Source organism: Microcaecilia unicolor, chromosome 9 (genome assembly GCF_901765095.1).
Source record: "Microcaecilia unicolor chromosome 9, aMicUni1.1, whole genome shotgun sequence".
Lineage (NCBI taxonomy): Eukaryota > Metazoa > Chordata > Amphibia > Gymnophiona > Siphonopidae > Microcaecilia > Microcaecilia unicolor.
In genome coordinates, this window is record NC_044039.1 from 142,772,917 (window position 1) to 142,795,661 (window position 22,745).

General features: G+C 43.7%; 1 protein-coding gene across 1 annotated transcript in view; it reads left to right on the forward strand.

Moving 5' to 3' along the window:
* Positions 1-22,745, forward strand: part of LTK (leukocyte receptor tyrosine kinase) — a 251,737-nt gene that overhangs the window by 206,667 nt on the left and 22,325 nt on the right. The window contains exons 19-24 of the mRNA XM_030215372.1: positions 2,309-2,410; positions 2,577-2,763; positions 7,683-7,773; positions 12,608-12,672; positions 15,930-16,059; positions 21,568-21,665. Coding sequence (XP_030071232.1) covers positions 2,309-2,410; positions 2,577-2,763; positions 7,683-7,773; positions 12,608-12,672; positions 15,930-16,059; positions 21,568-21,665 — 673 coding nt within the window. The remainder of the gene's footprint in view (positions 1-2,308; positions 2,411-2,576; positions 2,764-7,682; positions 7,774-12,607; positions 12,673-15,929; positions 16,060-21,567; positions 21,666-22,745) is intronic.

A 22,745-nucleotide genomic window follows, 5' to 3' on the forward strand; every position in this document is an offset into this window, starting at 1 on the left:
AGTAAAGGGATGGAAAATAAGACGAAGAATATTATAATGCCTCTGTATCGCTCCATGGGGTGACTTCATCTTCAGTATTGCATTTAATTCTGGTTGTTGGCGGAATTAGAAAAGCTTCAAAGAGCAACAACCAAAATGATAAAGGGGATGGAACTCCTCTCATATGAGGAAAGGCTTAAGAGGTAAGGGCTCTTCAGCTTGAAAAAGAGACGGCTGTGGGGGGTGGAGGGCATACGATTGAGGTCTACAAAATTCTTGAGTGGTATAGAAAGGGTAAAATTGAATTGATTTTTTACTCTTTCAAAAACTACAAAGACTAGGGGACGCTCAATGAAGTTACATGAAAATACTTTTAAAACAAATAGGAGGAAATATTTTTTCACTCAACGAATAGTTAAGGTCTGGAACTTGTTGCCAGAAGATGTGGTTACAGCACTTAGTGTATCTGGGTTTTAAAAAGTTTTTTTTTTCTAGCCACTGCAGGCTTTATGCCTCAATATTCAATGCTGGGGCATGTCCGGGCACCAAATTGAATATCTGGGTTTATGTGGCTGGCTATTTCTTATGTGGTTAAGTGCAATATTCAGCACTTAACTGCCTAAGGGGGTTGTTTACTAAAGCTTAGATCGAGTTATCTGCAGCAGTGGCGTAGCAAGGGGGGCTGCCACCCGGGGTGGGGCGGTTCGCCATTGCACCCCCCCCCCCCCCGGGTGCAGCACGATGACATACCCCCCCCCCCTCGGCACATCAACACCCTCCCCCTCGACCCAGTGCCCACCCTCTTCCGTCCAACCAGCTCCCTACCTTTAAAAGAATATCGGAATCCGAAGCGAGGCGCAGCGCCTCGCACCTGCACGTAAAAGAAATGTGCACCGTCTCATCGGGCCTTCCCTTGCTCTGTTTGTCCCGCCCTCCGCTGACGCAACTTTCTATTTCCAAAAGGGCGGGACAGACAGAGAGAGAGAAGGCCTGATGAGACGGTGCACATTTCTTTTATGTGCAGGTGCGAGGTGCTGCGCCTTGCTTCAGATTCGATATTTTTTTAAAGGTAGGGAGCTGGTTGGATGGAGGAGGGTGGGCACTGGGGGGGGTGTCGATGCGCTGACGGGGGAGGAGCTGGCAGGGAGCACCCCCCCCCCCCCCGAGCTGACACCCGGGGCGGACCGCCTCTCCCTCCCCCCCTTGCTACGCCACTGATCTGCAGCAAGGCCCATTTTATTCCTATAGGCCCTGCTGCAGATAACTTGAGCTAAGCTTTAGTAAACAATCCGCTAAATGACACCACGTAAAGATAGGACTGTGTTTTATGTAATCTGATTTTGCTGCTTAACGTAGGTGGCTAAATGCTGAATATCAGCCCCCAGACAACCCACAAAATAGTTGGCTTTCGGTTTAGCGAGTTTTGGTGATATTCAGCAGCATAAGTGGTTAAGGGCTGCCAGTGGAGTAGCCACAGGTGGGCACAGGCCCACCTGCTTTGAACTGAGGCCCACCCAGCCGCAGCAGCAGCAGCAGCACAGCTGTGATGTGGCTGAGAAGGATCCTCAAGCCCTGCCAGCTGAAGACTCCCGGGCATATCTCCCTCCCCTCCCCCCCCCCAGGTAAATTGTACAGCGCTGCGTAACCCTAGTAGTGCTCTAGAAATGTTAAGTAGTAGTAGTAGTAGTAGTAGTAGTAATCAAGGGTCTCTTAACTTCACGCCCTCAACCCCCCCCCCCCCGGATACCTATTAAATCCTTCAGTTCTTTGCCAACAGCAACTCATACCCACTGCCTGCACTGGCCCTGAGCCTTCTCTTTGATGCAATTTCCTGGTCTCGCAAACAAGCCAGTGTGAGCAGTGAGTATGAGTCACTGCTCACTGCTGAACTAAAGGACTTAAAAGGTACCAGGGGGTTTGGGGAGTGAAGTTAGGAGACCTCGCCTGGGAGGGAGGGGAGGAAGAGATCCCAGGAGGGGAACAAGGATCCTGTGCCCACCACTTTGGGCTCAGGCCTGGCCAAAATTAGGTGTCTACCCCTGAGTGCCGCTAAATATCAGTGGCTAGCCCCACACAGGCGATTTAAGATCTTAAATCGCTTTGAATATCGATATGCTAGATAATATTTTCATATCTTTACACAGAAGTAACAGTGAAAGGAAAAAAAAAGAGGTACTTTGCCCAGGGTAATTTTCAGAGGGAAAGTTTCCTCATACTGTTGCAAAGCCTGACAGTAACAAGACCTATAAGCTTTGCCTCAGGACGTACAAGCTGTGTGTGCAGTTTTGAAAATTGTCCAATTAATGCATTAGACATTTTTGCCTTTCAGCTCCCATGACAGAAGGGCCCCATCATCTGCCGCTCATCCTTACTGTGGTCACTACAGCTGTGGTACTTGGCATGGTTCTCACCTGCAGTAGCTTTGCTATAGGTAGGAGATACCGTTCATTTTATGGCTTGCATCCTCTGACTCGTGGTCTTTAAGATATACTTGTCTTGTTTTTCCCATTTCTTAATTAAGTGCCAGTTTCTGCCTCGTGCTGCCTAGCTGAAGTTTTCTCTTCCCTTTCATCTTCAGTGCCATGTTCCCTTTCTAGTTTATCATCGTAAGAAGCCAAAGCTGGATGGAACACGGACCAGGCTGCAGAGCCCAGAATACAAACTGAGCAAAATCCGAACCTCCACCATCATGACTGATTATAACCCCAATTACTGCTTTGTGGGTAAGGCTTCCACTCTAAGCGAGCTGAAGGAGCTACCCCGGAGGAACATTTCTCTGATTCGGTAAGGATCCGCACACAACAATAACACTAGCATTCATTAATACAGTATGTTACACAAATAGCATTATCCTGGTTATTCTGCTGTTTAAAAAGGTTACCAAATGCTAAGTGCTTGAGCACTGATAGCAATTAATGCAAGAATACCACAACATTGTTTTTAGATAACTCAGCTGGCATTTAAAGCAGATTTTTTTCTTAAGAAGATATTAGTGTGTAAACTTCAAATTCAGCCATTGCCTGTTTTGTGAAATTAAGTAAATCTGGGTGCTCTTGTGCCAGTTCTTATCTGAACCTTAGTGGGATTCATAATTCATGTAAAATTGGATTCTTTGTAGTCAATGCCAGACCAGACCAAATAAGTGTGTTATGTTCCCCTGCCAACAGATGAAGACAGAGAGGAAAAAAAGCTCAGAACTGACTGCATTCCTCTTATAGAAAGCAGATGATGTCTTCAGCTCCTCAATATTTCTCTATCTCTATTAGATGGCACAGACAATGAAGCCTGGTATAGTAGCTACAAGTAGTCCATTTCTGAAACAGTTGTAGGCCCAGATTCCAAATGGAGCATAAATTGAATCTAGATGATGCTCTGGGCAACAATCATTTGGGGCTAATTTCCCTCTCTGCTTTGGGAACAGACTTATTTGGGATCTGAGTTCCCACATCTTGGTACTTGGTGACTTTTCACCCTTGTTGGGTCTGGCAGCAAGAGCATCAGTTTTATGAACCAACCCTTTTGGGACCCTGAAGTGTAAGGACTGGAAGAAGCCAATGTGGCCATATTAGGGGTGAATAGGGCACCTCGGATCAACTTGACAAAACTCCAAGGTGAGCAAGTTCTTCAACAAAAAAAAAAAAAGCAGAAGCCAGGGGGCTGGATACCCTGGTAGAATCAGGACTGACATCCAGTCTCTTATAAGTGTTTTCCTGCCAGAAGCCTGGACGTTCTCTGGATTGATCTCTGAAGTGACTAATCAAGAACGATACTTCACTTTTTACTCTAGTCAGATGATTCCTCCTGGAAGATCTCTTCCATTCTCTTTTACATCCTTGGTTGTTGAGATAATCAGGCAGCATAATGAAGATACTGTCAGTGATACCACCTTTGGTGGTGCATAAGAGGACTGTATAGTGGACTTGTGTTAGAGTTTCAAGCCACTGGGGTCTATTTTTTCAGTCTGCTTCCTGCACAAGAGATTAGGATGAAGACAAACTCACAACTCTCACAGAGGATAGAGATGAGTTCTGGAACACAGCCACAGAAGCTCGCCTGCTGCCCCTCCATATAGGATACTTTCCTCCAGAGAGTCAAGCATGCAAGATCTATATTTGGAATTGGGTTTAGTCCTGAGGGCTCAGTGCCCCCTTCCTTCTGATCCTCACAGAGTAGCATCTCTTATACTCTCTCCCTTTTGAGAGCAGTGTTTCACTTCCTTTGGAATAAGGCTTTCTTTCTTCCAGTAAGAAAGAAAGTTGGGTGATGTAGGGCAGGGGTGATCATTCTCAAATCAGTTGTCAGTCACCTTTGAGATGTTTGTAAATGCCTAGTTCCTTCTGAATTTTCAAATAGGTCTTTGGTTTATTGATGTGTTCCAGTAAGCACAATGATAGTTACAAAGTAGATGATGGCAGATAAAGACCTATACGGTCCATCCAGTCTGCCCAACAAGATAAACTCATTACATATGGTATGTGATACTTCATATGTATACATGATCTTGATTTGTCCTTGCCATTTTCAGGACATAGACCACAGAAGTCTGCCCAGAACTGTCCTTGTTCTAAAATTTCTGAAGTTAACGTCAAAGCCCCTGAAAAGCTCCACTCCAGCCCATCCAAATCTATTCAGCTATGAGCAGGGCACAAACCATACAAGTCTGCCCAGCACTGGCCTTGTCCTCTAACTTCTAAAGCTGAATCTCTCCAGCCACGATCAGGGTAGAGACCGTAGAAGTCTACCCAGCACTGGCTTTGCTTCCCAATTACCAGTGTTGCCATCTAATCTCCGCTAAGCTTCTGTGAATCCATTCCTTCTAAACAGGATTTCTCTGTGTAGATCCCACACATTTTTGAATTCTGTTACCCTTTTCATCTCCACTACCAAGGAGATGAAAGTATTCCAGGTATCTTCCAACCTCTCCATGAAAAAATACTTCCTGACATTATTCCTAAGTCTGCCCCCTTTCAACCTCAATGATCTTTAAATAGACAAAAGAGAGGGACTCCAAAGCACAAAGGAACAAATAAATTTGTGGAAAAGTGCACAATGAGCCTTCAGGAGTAGGTTGGCATCAAGTTGATACTTTATTAAGAGACCTGACATGGTCTGTGTTTTGGTGGAATGCCTGCATCAGGGGTCTTTGTCATAATGTGCTGATTCTTGGCTGCATTCACCCAATGATGGATTGCAAAGCGTAATGTGGAGACTAGATGATATTGAACGGAGATGTAACATTTGCTTTTACTGGATTTTTTCATCGGTTGTTTTTTATATACAAAAAGTCAGCATATTACGATAAAGACCGCTGACGCAGGCATTCTGCCTAAATACGGACTGTGTCGGATTACTTAATAAAGTATCACCCTGATGCCAGCCCACTCCTGAAGGACCTTTGTGCATTTTTACACAATGGCCTTTAAGGCATCAATTTCAGGAGGAGTCAAGGAGATGATCATTTTGAACCATGCCAGCAAGACCTGTCAAGTCAAATCAAATCAATGCCCTAACATCAGTAGGGCAATCTCTTAATTGGTAGGGCGGACCCACAGGTACTGTGGTGGCCATGGCAAGGGTGCCTGTGGTGAGTCTCTTCCAATACAGTCGGTTCTGAGCAGATGCAGTAAAATCATCTATTCAGAAATGGAACTTTTTGCGTCAGCCTCAGTTTGCCTGTACCAGGTCTTTTTTGCAGCACTTTTTACAACCTATCAGCCAGGTGGTTGGAGTAACCACCTTGGTAGTTACAATGCCTCCATTCTGCAGACATGGCCAAACCAGTGGAGGTATAATTGTCTTATCTTTTCATCCATTGTAGATTGTTTGTTGCAAATTTCTCAAATGGTTTCATTGTACCAGTGGTCAAGCAGTGAGATGATGAGAATTGTATGCAAGCTTTGCATCCCAGAGAGCTGGCAAACCCACCTGATTAGAGTGGAAGAGTTTTCTTCAGCAAAGTTTGAATCTGTTTTTCTGGAGGATAATGGCAGGGCAGTACCTTTGCCTCCATTGCACCTCTTCTCTAAGTATGGGTATACAGGTCTGGAGATATTGCACCTTAGATATAGGAGCCTTGAGAGCTATTGTGGCTTCCTCCTGTCTGGTCTGGATAGAGCTTGGGTATATCCCACTCATCTGGACTGATTTGGCATGGATGATAAGGAAAGTGAAACTTAAACTTTCCTGTTAATTTCCTTTCTTTGAGTCCCGACAGACCAGTCCAGAAGCTACCCAGTGAAACCATTGCAGTCCAGGGCTGTCAATCTGACAAATTCAGAAAACGAATAGCAAGTATGTTGACCACTCTGAAGACAATTGGCCTAGTTATACCCTTGGTGTTTTGTATTATCTCATTCCTGAGTTAGTGACTATGAAGTGACGTTTTTGACTGCATCAGATTAGACTTTGGTGATGAATTGGAAACCAATAACATAACAATTGTATTCAGTTGTCTTAGCTTTGTCATAGGATACCAGGTACTAAAGGCAGCACCTGCCCCCTATAAAGAAAGTGAAGTTAACGCAGAGGGGTTTTTTTCTGTCTCCATCTGCTGGCAGAAGGATATAACCAATTTGGACTGATTTGGCAGTCCTCAAGGAAAGGAAATGAATAGGTAAGTCTAAATTTCACCATACAGTCTCTTAGTGAAAATGGATCTGTGATGGAGTGAGTGGTATAGCTGCAGGTGTCCTTAAGAATACTCCCTCATTGAGGTTGCAGGGTAGTCACCTTACAGCAGGTGGCACTAAACTTGCCATGTCAGAGGCTGAGTCAGAGGGGCAGGGCTCAGGCCAGGAGGTGGTTAAATGCCCTGGAGCAGAATGGATTGGGAAAGCCCCAAGGCAAGAGGTCTCCAGAATAGGTCTTCAGGAGAGAGAGAGAGATTATGAGAGCAAGAGATCTCCTGGAGGGAGGCTTCTAAGGAAGGAACCCTCCCTAGAGTGTGGTTGGGCTGCAGTACCTGTGAGGGAGTCACAGGGAAGTAAGAAGTGGCCCTAGTTCAAATGTTTGCACTCTGTACATGCCCAGGGTGCCCACTGTATGAGAAGAAACAGAAGACTGCTAAGGTAAAAGAGTGTCTTTATTTATCTGTGAAGACCCAGGTCCTGAATGTTCTAGTTGGAGCCAGGCCTGGATTTATGAGTAAATGGAACTGTATTGAAGAAGCTAGAAGTGTTAAGAGAGACGGGTGTAACGGTGATTGTTGCCAAGGAGAAAGTGAGCCTGTAAGAAGAACAGACTGTCTTGCTTTAATTATTTTCCACCAATAAAGTTGTCTTTTGACTTTATACTGAACTCTGCATGTGAGGTTTCCATGCCTGTCCATCGATCATGTTATCACAGGGTCTCATAATGGATATCTTTCTAAAAACAGTAGGAATGGCCATAACAATATGTAGAAATATTTTAACAATTGAATATACTAGGAGGAAAGAGAAAGGAGACCTAGTTTAAAAAAAAAAAAAGCCTTACAAGGATGCCATAGTATTAAATACAGACAAGTTAGTTTCTGGAACTCTAACTAAGATTTCTGCTTTCTAGACACCTAATATATTTATAGGCATAGTGATTTCACTGTAGATCTTAGTGGCACCTTATAATTTTTTGGTTAACTTTTATTGCCATGCATTCAAATAGACTAGCACAGCAACCACTCCCAGAGCAGAATCTATAGAACTGTGTTTCTTTCTTTTTGCCTCAAGGGCTCTGGGACATGGTGCATTTGGTGAGGTATATGAGGGAACAGTGACAGGAATTGCTGGGGATCTCACGCCTCTCCGAGTGGCAATCAAGGTCAGTACCACTGAGTCTGAATTCAGGACAGTTAACAGCTGAGTTCTCTACTTACCATGCTATGAAAGTCAATTACAACATTAAAATCCCACCCTTGATACTAGGCGAGTCACTTAATCCTCCCTTGCCTCAGGTACAAAAACTTAGATTGTGAGCCCACAAATCCCATTATCCTTACCCTTCCACTACAGTTTTTGTGTCATTGCCCAGAGATAGTGAGGAGGGGCAGAAGGTGTGATAGGAGTTCAAGGCTTGAAAATGTTCTGCACTCTCTCTTTACCTATCTTTCTATATATCTATCTATAAATAATTTCTGGGATCTGGGACTCTCAGTAGCTTTTTCTGTCTTCTTTATGTTCTATACAAGATTGTATTTCTTTTCTTATTTTATTTATGATATTATTGTAAACTTCTATGACTATATTCCAAATGGCAGTATTATCAAATTTTGAATAAACTATATATAAAGACACAAAATACAGAGAGCAAAGAGTACGTTTCCCCTGCAGTCACAGGTTGGAATGTGTAAAACAGGGCCATTTAAACTGAGACCAGGTGTATTTCAGCTTGTTCAAGCTTGACAAATTTGTGTATTCCCCTAAGATTGCTGTAAAACCCAAAGAAATCCAAATCAGACAAGAGTCAAGCTAACAATCCACAAAAATCCAAAGTAGATTTTGGGTGGAACCACAGCAGATGTCTCTACCAGCCCACTGCAGATCTAATCAGCTACTGGCTTGTCTCTGGAAACAAACCAAAAAAAAAAAAAGTATTGCACACCAATTCAGCAAGCCCTAGGATTTTGCATAGGTTCATCAGACTGATTTGAGAACCTTATTTAAGTCAGGCTGCATGTCTTTAGTTGCATCTGTTACACATAGAGGGTAATTATGGGCAAGCAGGATGAGTCAGCTACACACTTATCCTGCTGTCCACGGAGAATCTCCGTTACAGGTAAGTAACTTCACATAGAAAATGGCAGCCTAGTGTTCTATCTGTTTTTACCTATTTTAGAGGGCAAGTAAGTGCCTTCTTAGAATCATAGGCACCTCTGTGTCTTTATACAATTCTAGATAAGAAGCAGAAATCACACCTGCATTGCAGACAAGGACACTTGCGCCTGTTTGAGAGCAGATGTGAATGTCCAAGCCTATCTTATTTAAGTACACTTGTGAATTAGGTAATTTTATAATCTACATGTATACTTGGACCAGGGCTGTAGAATCAGGGAAAGGGAAATGGGACTTGATATACTGCCTTTCTGAGGTTTTTGCAACTATATTCAAAGCGGTTTACATATATTCAGGTACTTATTTTGTAGCAGGGTTAAGTGACTTGCCCAGAGTCACAGGGAGCTGCAGTGGGAATTGAACTCAGTTCCCCAGGATCAAAGTCCACTGCAGTAACCACTAGGCTACTCCGCCACTAGCAAATATTCCATATAGAAGCCTGCCCTTGCAGATCAGCAATGCGGCCGTGCAGGCTTCTGTTTCTGTGCCTGCGCAGCCACATTGCTGATCTGCAAGGGCAGGCTTCTAAGTCTTCTACATGGAATGTTGCTAGTGGAATAGCAACATTCCATGTAGAATCTCAATTAGTAGCAACATTCCATCTACAATCTCCAATGGTAGCAACATTCCATGTAGAATCTCATATAGGGAAGTGGGACTTGATATACTGCCTTTCTGAGGTTTTTGCAACTACATTCAAAGCGGTTTACATATGTTCAGGTACTTATTTTGTAGCAGGGGCAATGGAGGGTTAAGTGACTTGCCCAGAGTCACAAGGAGCTGCAGTGGGAATTGAACTCAGTTCCCCAGGATCAAAGTCCACTGCAGTAACCACTAGGCTACTCCTCCACTCCACTCAGTACACCAAACCTTCAACTCCAACTCTGGCTCTGACTCCTGAAATTAAGCTTTAAGGAGGTCTTTTACTAAGCCACGGTAGCATTTTTAGCGCATGCTAATGATTAGCATATGCTAAAAGCTAGAGACACCCATAGGAATATATGGGCGTCTCTAGCATTTAGTGTATGCTAATCATTGTGTGCACTAAAAATGCTACTGCGGCTTAGTAAAACATCCCCTCAATTTTTTGTTCTAGATCTGAAGTACTGGTAAACATAACTTATATTTACCAGTAATGTAGATCCAGGACAAATATATATTACTAGTGAAAAAGGCCCGTTGCTGACAAAAATGAAATGGGTACTAGTAAGGTTTTCCTCGGCTCCCCTGCAGCCACCCATGTCCAGTGACCCTCCTCTCCCCCTGCAGCCACCCATGTCCAGCGACCCTCCTCTCTCCCCTGCCCCCTCCTGCCACCCATGTCCAGCGACCCTCCTCTCTCCCCTGCCCCCCCTCCAGCCACCCATGTCCAGCGACCCCCTGCCCCCTTGCAGCCACCCATGTCCAGTGACCCTCCTCTCTCCCCTGCCCCCCTCTAGCCACCCATGTCCTGCGACCCTCCTTTCTCTCCTGCCCCCCCTCCAGCCACCCATGTCCAGTGACCCTCCTCTCTCCCCTGCCCCCCCTCCAACCACCCATGTCCAGTGACCCTCCTCTGGACATGGATCAGCTGTGAGGCATGGTTTTTTTCCCCCGGGTTCTGAAGTTGACATCATAATGGCTACGGTGATGTCAGCCTGATCTACGGAGCCTAGCAGACCAACTCAGAATGAGCCACGGTCCCAGGCAGCAAGTCAGAACGTTGGAGGTGAGAATTATTATATAGGATGATATGAGTGTACAATGATAAATTGACCATATTTTGTAATGCAAGTTTTTATGTTGAAGCTGGAGTCGGAGTCAGTACATTTTTACCAATTCCGACTTTGACTCCACTCAAAATTGCTTCCAACTGCGACTTTGACTCCACAGCCCTGATATGGACACTTCACCCCAATTATGCCCCTGTACACACCTACTGGCAAAGCATGCGCCATTACGTCAACAAACATACTTTTACACCAGCTGGGTTTTTATAACAGACTATTTACATGCATTTATTGTCACATTCACACAAAAATGACTTTGTGGGGGTAATTTTTTAGTGTGATCCTAGCCAAACTACACTTTGGAGCCAACATGACATGTCAGGTTGAATGAACAAAAAGTGGATAGGCACTGTGTTGACCAATGTCTGGGTCCCAAGTTTACTATAATTATCTGGCTACTGCAGTACAATTCACCTTCTACCACAGAATTGGACCAAATTTGCTCCTGCCATTCCCACTCCTCCCAAACTGTTAACCTGCAACAGAATGGTACAATGTTCTGCAAGTTAACAGCAGCGCTGACAGTTCATACTACAAGCTGCACAATGTTTCACTCTTAGTGCGGAGCGGTGGGGGAGGGAAAGTCATTGCAGAATCTCCACACAGTTTCTACAGCACTTGCTTACAAGAAATGGCCCTCAACATAGGTGTAGTTTGGGGGGGGGGGGGGCAGTAATATTACCAAATACTAATGCTGAATCGGTCTCCTTCTCCTCCACTGCCAATATGACTTCTTTACCATTTGTCCCCCAAAGTACGCAGGCAAACTACACCAATGATCCTCAACAATAATTGAATAAATAATGCACATCTGTCTGGCCTTCGACATGTGTTCTAAAATGGGAAGCCAATTTTGACTTGCTTATTTTTCTTTTTGTAAAATAAGAGAAACATGCAAAGATTCCCAAGGCACTGGATTAACAATTATAGATGCTATACAGTTATTGTTATTACTATCAACAGCTCCTTGTGACCCTGGGCAAGTCACTTAATCCTCCATTGCCCCAGGTACAAAATTTAGATAGTGAGCCCACCAGTGACAGAAAAAGTACCTGCATATAATACATGTAACCCACTTTGGTTGTACCCACATAAAGGCGGTATATCAAATCCATTATTCTTTACCTTTACCTTTGCTATTAATTTTGTAATCACTTCAATAGCACTACCTGTCTGTCACACTGGAACTGACAACACATCTTGCCATTCATTAGCTCCCTCCAAGTAAACAGAAGAACTGTTTATAAAGTGGTTTTGTGAACATCAAGTGCCCTTTTACTTAATTATACCAATGTAACCCACACAATTGTAGATATCTTTGCATTTCACTCTAATCCACAGCTCACCATCTTAAGCAAATTGTAGGTAGTCAGCTGCCATCTGCTGGCAAGCTTCACTGCACGGAGCTTTATCTCTTTTTATTCAGGGCATAAATCTTGAAGGCTTTTTTCTTTTTCACTTTTTGTTTATGGCAGAGTACTATATTGGGAGGATCCTGTGTGTTTTGGGTCTCCTTCTGATATCAGTCTGTCTTATCCCTGGAAATGAGAAATAGATCTACTATTGAGATTTGCCAGGTACTTGCAACCCAGACTGGCCACTATGAGAGACAGGATGTTGGGCTCAATAGACCTCAGTCTGACTGAGCATGGCTTTTCTTATGTTTTCTTAGCCCATTATAAACCATAAAACTGTATGTCTCTGTTGATCACCCTCCCCTCACCTATCCACACCCACCCTGTTAGAATATCAATGATATGCTTTAATGTCCCCATGCATACTTCCTACCCACCCCCCTCCTCCCACCCTGTCAGACTGTCATAGTAATGCTTGAATGTTTTCACTTATATACACTGTCAGCTAGCACATTTGCTTATTTCCGATCTGAGGAAGAAGGGCAACCTTCGAAAGCTAATCAAGAAATGTATTAAGTTATGTCCAATAAAAAAGGTATCATCTTATTTTCTTTTCCATGTTTTATTTTGTTTGATTTCTATTGATAACCTTAAGAGTGGACTAACACGGCTACCACACTCCTCTACTTATGTTTAACAGACTTTGCCTGAAATCAGCTCTGAGCAGGATGAGATGGACTTCCTAATGGAGGCTCTGATTATCAGGTGAGTTTCATTGTAATTCATGCCATGCAGAGGAAATCGATACCTTAAACTGGCCCCAAGTGAGAGTCTGATTAGAAGCGAGCCAATTATACCTTTCCTGAGAGCTGATAAATTTATAACTCTTCCAACCATAAATATTAAAAGCACCAGAGGGCAAGAAACTACTGAAGCTGCTTAGGCACTATCCATGTAGGAAGTAATTCTCTAAAGTCATTCCTGCACATATACAGTATGACCGTGTATGCATATAAACAACATTTTGTAAGATATCAGTCATATAAAAGTGTAAGCTTTGCCTGCACTGTTCAGCTGCTATACCTTAGGTTGTTATGGAGGTAATTTTATAAATGTTTTTCCACACAGATATGCAAATATACTCATGCAAAATGTCACTTATATAATAACCCCCTCCCCCCCCCCACTCCCCACACATAAAAGTACACTTTAGTTGATGGGAGAGATTGGGCTAGGCTGGTTGTTTCGTACATCAGCCTCTTTAAGAGAACCCCTGGGAGTATCAAACCCTGTGTAAAGAGCCCAATGCTCCCAGGAAAGAACTAGCTCAAAAGCTGGCATTATATTTCCATGACTAGAACAGTGGAAAAGTAGCCTACAGATGAACGGTGAACTTGGCTCAATTCCCACTGTGGATCCTTGTGACTCTAGGCAAATCACTTAATCCTCAGTTGCCCCAGGTACAAATTAAAAAAAAAAAAAAGCTTATATTGTGAGCCCGCCAGGAAGACAGGGAAAAAAAATAAGTATATACGGGTGAATTCTATAAATCCCACCGAAAAAAAAATCGGCACCAAAAAACCATCGCCGAAGTGCTATTCTATAAGCCGCGCGTAAAGTTCGGCATAGTTTATAGAAGAGCACTTAAGTGCAGGGGTCACATGTGAATTTAGGCGCATCCATTTGCACCAACAAAAACGTGGCGCAAATGCCCCCATTTAAATTTACGTGCGGAACCCCCTTATTCTATAATTGCTCACATAACTGAAATCCATGCCCACATTCCGCCCTGAAATGCCAATGACCTTCCCATTTCCACGCCTCCTTTTCTGAGATATGCACAAAATTTAGGCATGAATTACGCACCTAAATTTACATGCATACACGTTAATTGATTTCACTTAGCGCCAATAATTGCTTTTTAAAAAGCCAATTAGCACTAATTGACTCGTTATTCAATTAAATTGCGCACACAATTTGGGCTCGTGCCCAAATCGCGCATGCGATTTTTAGCGACTTTTATAGAATTAGGGGGATAATACATAAATGGCTGTAATTATAACACAGAAAGGCAGTATATTAAAATTCCTTCCCTTCATAGCTTATGGGGGTTAAACACAAAGGGAGAAATTCTATAAAGCAGGCTTCAATGTAAGCATGACAAAGAAGCACACTTAGCGCCAATTCTATAACGGGATTAAGGCACATGTAACCTGCCATCGAATAGTAGAGCAAAGCCACTTTGGCATGCCAAAACCTAGGCACGACAGCATACTCCAGGTCAAAGTGCACCCTGTGCATCTGATACTGTTACTAGGCAGAACACCAATGGCATGCCTATGCCCCGCCCACTGCTACAGCCCATTTGCTGCTACGCACTGTGGGCCAGATTCAGTAAGTAGTGTTCAAATTTAGGCACCGGGAAAGATTCACACTTAGGTCTATTTAGTATTATTATTAGCATTTGTATAGCGCTACCAACAACTCCAGTGGTTCCCAAACCAGGGGCTTAGCCAGACCTCGGCAGGACGGGGCCCAGAGCCTGAGGTGGGGGGGCACTGTTTAGCCACCTCCCCCTGCCATGAACCCCCTCCCCTGCCACTTTGGACCCCCCGCCACAACAGCAACCCCCCCCCCGCCCCACCGCCGCCACATCAGGTGCCTTGTTTGCTGGCGGGGGTCCCCAATCCCCGCCAGCCAAAGAGTCTTCTTCAGCGCCGGTTGACTCCGGTGCCTTCGTTGTGTGATCTTCTGTTTCTGACGCCTTACATCCTGCATGAGGCTATATGCACGGTGCAGGACGTAAGGCATCAGAAACAGATGATCACACAACAAAGGCACCGGAGTCGACCGGCACTGAAGAAGACTCTTCTGCTGGCAGGGTTTGGGGACCCCTGCCAGCAAACAAGGTACCTGATGCGGCGGCGGCGGGCCGGGGGCGGGCAGCGGCGAGGCCCATGCCCCCGTGGCCCTATGTAGCCACGCCCCTGCTTGCACCACCTCACACTCACACTGCTGCCCCTGCCTGCCCACACCCTTACCTTTCTGTCTTTGCCTCCAAAGGGGGGGGGGGGCGGCAAGCTGCTTCCGGCATGCCTGCTCCCACAGTTTGTCCTCTGCTGCTCCTGTCCATGCCAGGAGCCAGGACCCGGATGACTGCATTAACTCGATATGCTAATTCAATCATCCGGGTCCTGGGTAACACGCAGGATCAGGGAAGGACAGACCCGGAAGCAGGCAGCAAGAAGCAGCTTACCAGTGCCAGGCCTGGGCCCGGGACCCCCCCCCCCCCCCCTGGAGGCTGGGCCCAGGGAATTTTGCCCCCCTGTGCAGCCCTCATATCTCCAGTCTGTATTTCAGAAAACATTTCATTTCACTTTCTCTCTCCACCTCCTGTTCACTGCAAATTCAATTTCCGCAGCAAGCAGGAGGTGCTGAGGCTTGAAGATCCAGTATATACAGTCAGTGTATCAGCCTTATTTGTTTTCTTCCTGCATTTGCCCTCAGATTCTTTATATGGTGCCTAAAGTTTCATGCACAAATCAATTGGTTAACAAGCCAGTTGGCACCAATAATTGGCTACTAACAAGCAATTATCGGCACTAATTTGTACTAATTAGAATTTACATGCGCAATTTTCTAAGCATATTCTGTAAAGTGCTGCCCATAAATTGTAACATGTGGATCTCAAAAGGGGGCATGGCCGGGTTGTGGGCATTCCTAAAAATTATGCGCACTGTTATAGAATATGCCCTATCTGTGCATAAGATAGGTGGGGCATTTACACCAGGTTTTAGTAGTGTAAATGGTCATACCTAGATTTTAGTTGCAGGAACAAGCACTATGCATATTCTATAAACTGCGCCTAACTTTAGGTGAGGTTTATAGAATAGCACTAAGCCTGGGGGGTTTTCGGCACCATATATAGAATTCATCCCTTGATGTGTAAAAGCTACTACTACTCAGCCAGGACTCACTGTTCAATTTTGGGTGATGAGGTTTGTATTTTGTTGAGTTTGTAGTAAATTCAGTCACCAGAACATTGTGCAGTGCATTGGCGTGAGTCTCCAGATGCTACCACGATTCATCCTCTTGGAACTCATGGCTGGTGGTGACATGAAAAGTTTCCTCAGGCAGAACCGACCTCGTATGGTAAGCTAAAAAGTCTCTTGCCTCTTTTCCTGACTTAACTTAGTGCCACTTAAACATTTCTGATTATTGAATTGGCCATGAGAAATATCCAGAGATTCAGCTATGCATCAAAACCCTTCCATACTCAAGCTGAGCAAAAGAGACAGTTAACCAACAGAAAAATGGCTGACTCAGTTTATTGCGCTGTTGGCATTAACTGAAGGCATAAGCTTCTGATGGTTGAAACTGAATGTGTAGCCTGCAGAAGGTGCTGAGAGTAAACACAGAGAAGGAGTACCTGGGTGAGCAAACTAAGGAGTCAAGGATCAACAAGAGAGAAAAAGAGAGAAAGTGTTTATGGAGGAATGAGAAATATCAAACCAAGGACCAAGGAAAGAAATAGGAGTTGGGAAGGATATAGGACAGCAAGCAGGAGATCAGAGAGAGGATCTGTGAGTTAGCTGGAAACCAGAGAGAGAGAACATGTTAGTGGGAGGAGGGGGTGAGGGGGATATAGGATATCAAGCCAGGGACCAAGGACAGGGTATTGGGTTTCTAGGACAGTAATCAGGTGACCAACAGAGAAGATATTTGAGTGAGTTAGATGAAAACTAACAGAGAGAGAGAGAGAGAGAAAATGTTAGTTGAGGGATGAGGAGGATATCAGGGCTTGCTTAACTATTAGGCAAACTTCTTTTCTTTTAAATGCTTCATTATTTATGTGTGTGTATAAACAGATATATTTGAAACAAAATTTTATATTTCAAAGTATAATATAAAAAGGAGATAGAGCCGCATTTAAACTAAAACTGGGGAAGGTGACATGGTTTTATTAGAGACAGGTCTTGTCAGACAAATCTGATTAATTTCTTTGACTGGGTGACCAGAGAGTTGGATTGAGGGAGAGCACTCGATATGGTGTATTTAGATTTTAGCAGAGCCTTTGACATGGTTCTGCATAGAAGACTAATAAATAAAGTGAGTGCCCTCAGTATGGACCCTAAAGTGACTGACTGGGTTAGGGACTGGTTGAGTGGAAGATGACAGAGTTAGTAGGTAAATGGAGCTCATTCTGAGGAAGAGGATGTTGCCAGTGCTATGCTGGAAGATTCAGTTCTTGGGCAGGTTCTTTTTAACATTTTTATGAGATATTGCTGAAGGGCTGTCCGGTAAGGTTTGCCTCTTTGCGGATAATACCAAAATCTGTAATAGGGTAGATACTCCTGATGGTGTAGATCACAAGAGGAAGGAATTAACAAAGGGGAAAAGGATTATGATAGGAGTATATTTCCATCCACCCCACCAGAATGAACAGACAGATGTAGAAATGTTAACTGAAATTAGGGAGGTTAATAAACTGGGTAATACAGTAATAATGGGTGATTTCAATTACTCTGATATTGTCTGGATAAATGTAACATCAGGGCATGCTAGGGAGATAAAGTTCCTAGATGAAATCAAAGACATCTGTATAGAACAGCTGGTTCAGGAACCAACAAGAGGGGGAGCAGTTCTAAATCTAGCTCTTAGTGGAGCTTTTGATTTGGTGCAAGAGATAATGGTTCTGGGGTCAACTGACAACAGTGATCTTAACATGATCAGATTGGATTTAATAACTAGAGTAAATACACACAGAAAATCCAATACATTAGCATTTAACTTTCAAAAAGAAAACTTTGATAAAATGAGGAGAATTTTAGAGGATCAGCTGCAAAGGTCAAAATTTATATCAGCTATAGATGTTGTTCAAAAATACCATCCTGGAATCCCAGACCAGATATATTCCACATATTTAAAAAGGTGGAAGGAATGACATCCAGCAAGGTTAAAAAGTGAGGTGAAAAAGGCAATTAGAGCTAAAAGAACATCCTTCAGAAAATGGAAGAAGGATCCAACTGAGGATAATAGGAAATTGATAAGGAAGGCAAAAGAGACTTTGAAAAGAAAATTGCCTTGGAGGCAAAAACACATAATATAAACTTTTTTTTAGGGATATTAGAAGCAAGAAGCTGGTAAAAGAATCAGTTGGACTGCTAGATGTCTGAGGGATAAAAGGTGCACTCAGGGAAGACAAGGCCATAGCAGAGAGATGAATATTTTTGCTTTGGTCTTTACTGAGAAAGATGTGGGGGGAGATACCCATACCAGAAATGGCATTTGATGGTGTGGAGTTGGAAGAACTGAAACAAATCTCTGTAAACCTGGAAGATATAATGGGGCAATTTGACAAACTAAATGGTAGCAAATTGCCTGGATCAGATGGTTTACATTCCAGAGTAGTGATAGAACTATCTTAAGTAGAGGAGTGTGGTAGCCGTGTTAGTCACTCTTAAGGTTATCAATAGAAATCAAACAAAATAAAACATGGAAAAGAAAATAAGATGATACCTTTTTTATTGGACATAACTTAATTCTGTACCAGTGATTTCACAGTGAGAATACTGAAAGGTAACTTTAAAACCATACAAGAACGTAAGACCTTTGAAGTCAGAATGATTGAATATTTTAACACCCAACAGAAAGGACTTAACAAGGATCTGGGGTTCCTAGCCCATTATAAACCATAAAGCTGTATGTCTCTGTTGATGTCCCCATGCATACCTCCGACCCACTCCCACCCTGTCAGACTGTCATAGTAATGCTTGAATGTTTTCACTTAAATACACTGTCAGCTAGCACATTTGCTTATTTCCAATCTGACGAAGAAGGGCAACCTTCGAAAGCTAATCAAGAAATGTATTAAGTTATGTCCAATAAAAAAAGGTATCATCTTATTTTCTTTTCCATGTTTTATTTTGTTTGATTTCTATTGATAGAACTATAAAATTAAAGGGAAAGGGAAATGATATACTGCCTTTCTGAGGTTTTTGCAACTACATTCAAAGTGGTTTACATATATTCAGGTACTTATTTTGTACCAGGGGCTATGGAGGGTTAAGTGACTTGCCCAGAGTCACAAGGAGCTGCAGTGGGAATCAAACTCAGTTCCCCAGGATCAAAGTCCACTGCACTAACCACTAGGCTACTCCTCCACTCCTTTACTTAATTTGCAGAGCTGCTATTAGTAATATTTACATTTAAAATCAAGCATTGTACCAGAAGATTAGAGGGTGGCCAATGTAAAGCCAATTTTAAAAAAGGGTTCCAAAGGTGACCCAGGAAATTAGAGACCGGTGCCAGGCAAAATGGTAGAGACTATTGTTAAGAACAAAATTACTGAGCATATACATAGACATGGATTGATGGGACAAAGCCAACATGGATCTAGTCAAGGGAAATCTTGCCTCACCAATCTGCTATATTTCTTTGAAGGGGTGAATAAACATGTGGCTAAAGGTGAGCCAGCTGATATTGTGTATCTGGATTTACAGAAGGCATTTGACAAAGTACCTCATGAATGAGAAATTAAAAAGTCATGGATAGGACTCAATGTTCTATTTTGAATTAAGAATTGGTTAAAATATAGAAATCAGAGAGTAGGGTTAAATGGTCAATACTAGATTGAGGCCAAGGGAGAATGGGCCCCTTACTTTTGAGGGCCCTCGGGCAATGCTCTGTTGTTCCAATGATCAGTCTGCCCCTGCATGTAGGAAAGAGGAACCCAAACTATAACTACATGATGCAAGATTCTGCTTTAGGAGTTTCTGCCCAGGAAAAGGATCTAGTTATTGTCGTCGATGATATGTTGAAACCCTCTGCTCAGTATGCAGCATCAGCTAAGAAAGCAAATAGAATGTTAGGAATTATTATGAAAGGAATGGAGAACAAAACTGAAAATATTATAATGCCTCTGTATTGCTCCCTGGTGTGACTTCACTTTGAATATTGTGTGCAATTCTGCTCACTGCATCTCAGAAAAGAAATAGCGGAATTAGAAAAGGTACAGAGAAGGGTGACAAAAATGAAAAAAGGGGATGGGACTACTCTGTGAGGCTAGGGCTATTCGGCTTGGAAAAGAGATTTTTGAGGGGAGATATGATTGAAGGCTACAAAAAATACAAAGATTAGGGGTAACGCAATGAAGCTATTAAATAGCAAATTTAAAACAAATTGGAGAAAATATTTTTTCACTTGTGAAATTAAACTATGGAATTCATTGTCCGAGAATATGGTAAAAGCAGTTAGCTTAGCAGGGTTTTAAAAAAGGTTTGGCTCGTTTCCTAAAAGAAAAGTCCATAAGCCTTATTAAGATAGACTTGGGAAAATCCATTACATTTTTTTCTGGGAGAAGCAGCATAACATCTGTTTTACTGTTTTGGGATCTTGCCAGGTATTTGGACCTGGATTGGCCACTGTTTGAAACAGGATACTGGGCTTGATGGACCTTCAGTCTGTCCCAATATGGCAATTCTTATGTTCTTAACGTCCAACTGTGTTAACAGGATCATTCTGAGAGAGGTGGCATCACATGATCATCATTGAGTTTAATTATCAAGTTCTCAGGGATGAGGGGAACTATGGGTCAACAAGTTACTTGATGGGGGTGCAAGTTTGAAGGGACACCTAGGGACTGATGCAGAAAGCCTCGCAGTAGAGCCGCTGACTGCATGGCTTCTCCAGTGAACTTTCCCCTAAAAGTTGGCCATGGGGTGCAATATTCAATAAGCATGCAAGTTACTACTGTGTTAAAATCATGGCAGTAATCCACAGCTCATTGAAAAATGTCACCCTACCTGTCAGTGCGTGAGCATTAATTGATCCATGGTTTGATATTTCTTATTCCCTCATAAACATTTTCTCTCTTGTTGATTCTTGACTCCTTAGTTTGCTCACCCAGGTGCTCCCTTTCTGTTTTTACTCTCAGCACATTCTGCAGGCTACCCATTCAGTTTCAACCATCAGAAGCTTATGCCTTCAGTTAATGCCAACAGGGGATAGTCAGAATAAACTGAGTCAACCATTCTTCTGGGCGTTAAGGGTGTTCTGCCACCTGCCGTAGCTCTCTGCATCAGCCCCCAGGGTGCCTAATGCACCTACATTGGCCCTGAGGATATGAGAGATCAAGTCAAGGACCAAGGAAAGAGAGAGTAAGGAAGGGGGGGATATAAGATAGCAAACAGAGAACTAGCTGACTAAGGGCCCCTTTTACTAAGCTGTGTAAGCGACTACCATGTGGCTCTTGCAGTAATTTCATTTTTGGTGCGCATCCACTACGTGCACCTGAAAAATATTTTTTCTTTTCTTGCACACTTAGCGGACGTGCGCTAAGTGGCATCTGACACACGTAGGTCATTACCGCCAAAATTCTTTACTGCTAGGTCTATGGCTGGCGGTAAGGTCTCAGACCCAAAAGGGACGTGCGGCAATTTTGATTTTGCCGCACATCCATTTTTGGCAAAAAAAAATCTGTTTCCCATTTCACCCTTAAAGTATTTCCCTTTCTTTCATTTGTTTTTCTAGCTCTTTGTGTTTCTTTTCCCCCTGTACCTACAGAAAGATGGTATATCAAATCCATGACCTTTTACCCTCTTCTATTGGATTTCCTGTTATCATTTCTCTTATAAGTTTTCTATTTTCCCTTTATTCCAGAAGCAGCCCTCTACCCTAACCATGCAGGACCTTCTGAACATGGCCCGTGATATTGCCTGTGGCTGCAAGTATCTAGAGGAGAATCACTTCATCCACAGGTTTGAGTGTTTATATAAGTCAGAAACTCAACATCCTGCTCATAATGTCCAAAATTGTCCTGACAGCGCAAATCAGTTAGCGCAGCCTCATTACTGCATGCTAACTGATAAGAGCGAGATTAGTGCATCCTACAAAAGGGTTGCAGTAAGGGCTCATACACTAATTTTTGTTAAGGGCTGCACGTTAATGGCAACATTGGAACATGACCATTAATTGGGAAAATGGAAAATTGGCCATTTTCCGGCTGCAGTAAAAATGGCCTTAGTTCATGGAAAAGATCCATGTATGGGCGCATTAAGGTCACTTTTTACTGCAGCTTTAGTAAAAGCAGTGGCGTACCAAGCGGGGGGGGGGGGGGGGCGGGGGGGTGGTCCGCCTCGGGTGCACGCCGCTGGAGGGGGTGCTGCGCGCTGGTCAGCTTCGTTGGTTTCCATGCTCCCTGTGCCCCGGAACAGGAAGTAACCTGTTCCGGGGCAGAGGGAGCATGGAAACCAACGACGCTGACCGGCGCGCAGCACCCCCCCAGTGGCGTGCACCGGGGGGGTTCTTTCGCCGGGGTGGGGGGGTGTCCCTTCGCTGGGGGGTTGCGCATGCTGGGGGGTTGCGCATGCCTGGGGGGGGGGCGCTGCACCCGGGGGGGCGGGGCGCACCGGCGATCCGCCCCAGGTGTCAGCGCCCCTCGGAACGCCACTGAGTAAAAGGATCCCTAAGTATTTAGAATATAAGCATATATGTGTGCATATGTCAACATTCTACATAAGCGCTATTCTGTAAATATGTGCCTATCTTGCACAGTGCATATTTGCAAGTGGGGTGTACACAGGGATGGAGCATTGATAGGGCTCCCACTTATGCACACAACCTACAGAATACTGCAACTCATGTGCATTGCTGCAATATTTAGATGCTCAGACCCACACCAGTTCTATGGCTAGTGGAAGGTTGAGCACCTAAATGTTAGGCATGTCAATATTGAGTTAGGCTAATATTGTACAACGGAACTCAGGCACTTAGATATTGCCTTAGAATAGGCTCCCATCATGCTCTTGGGGCACTTACATGGAGGCACCCAATTACAG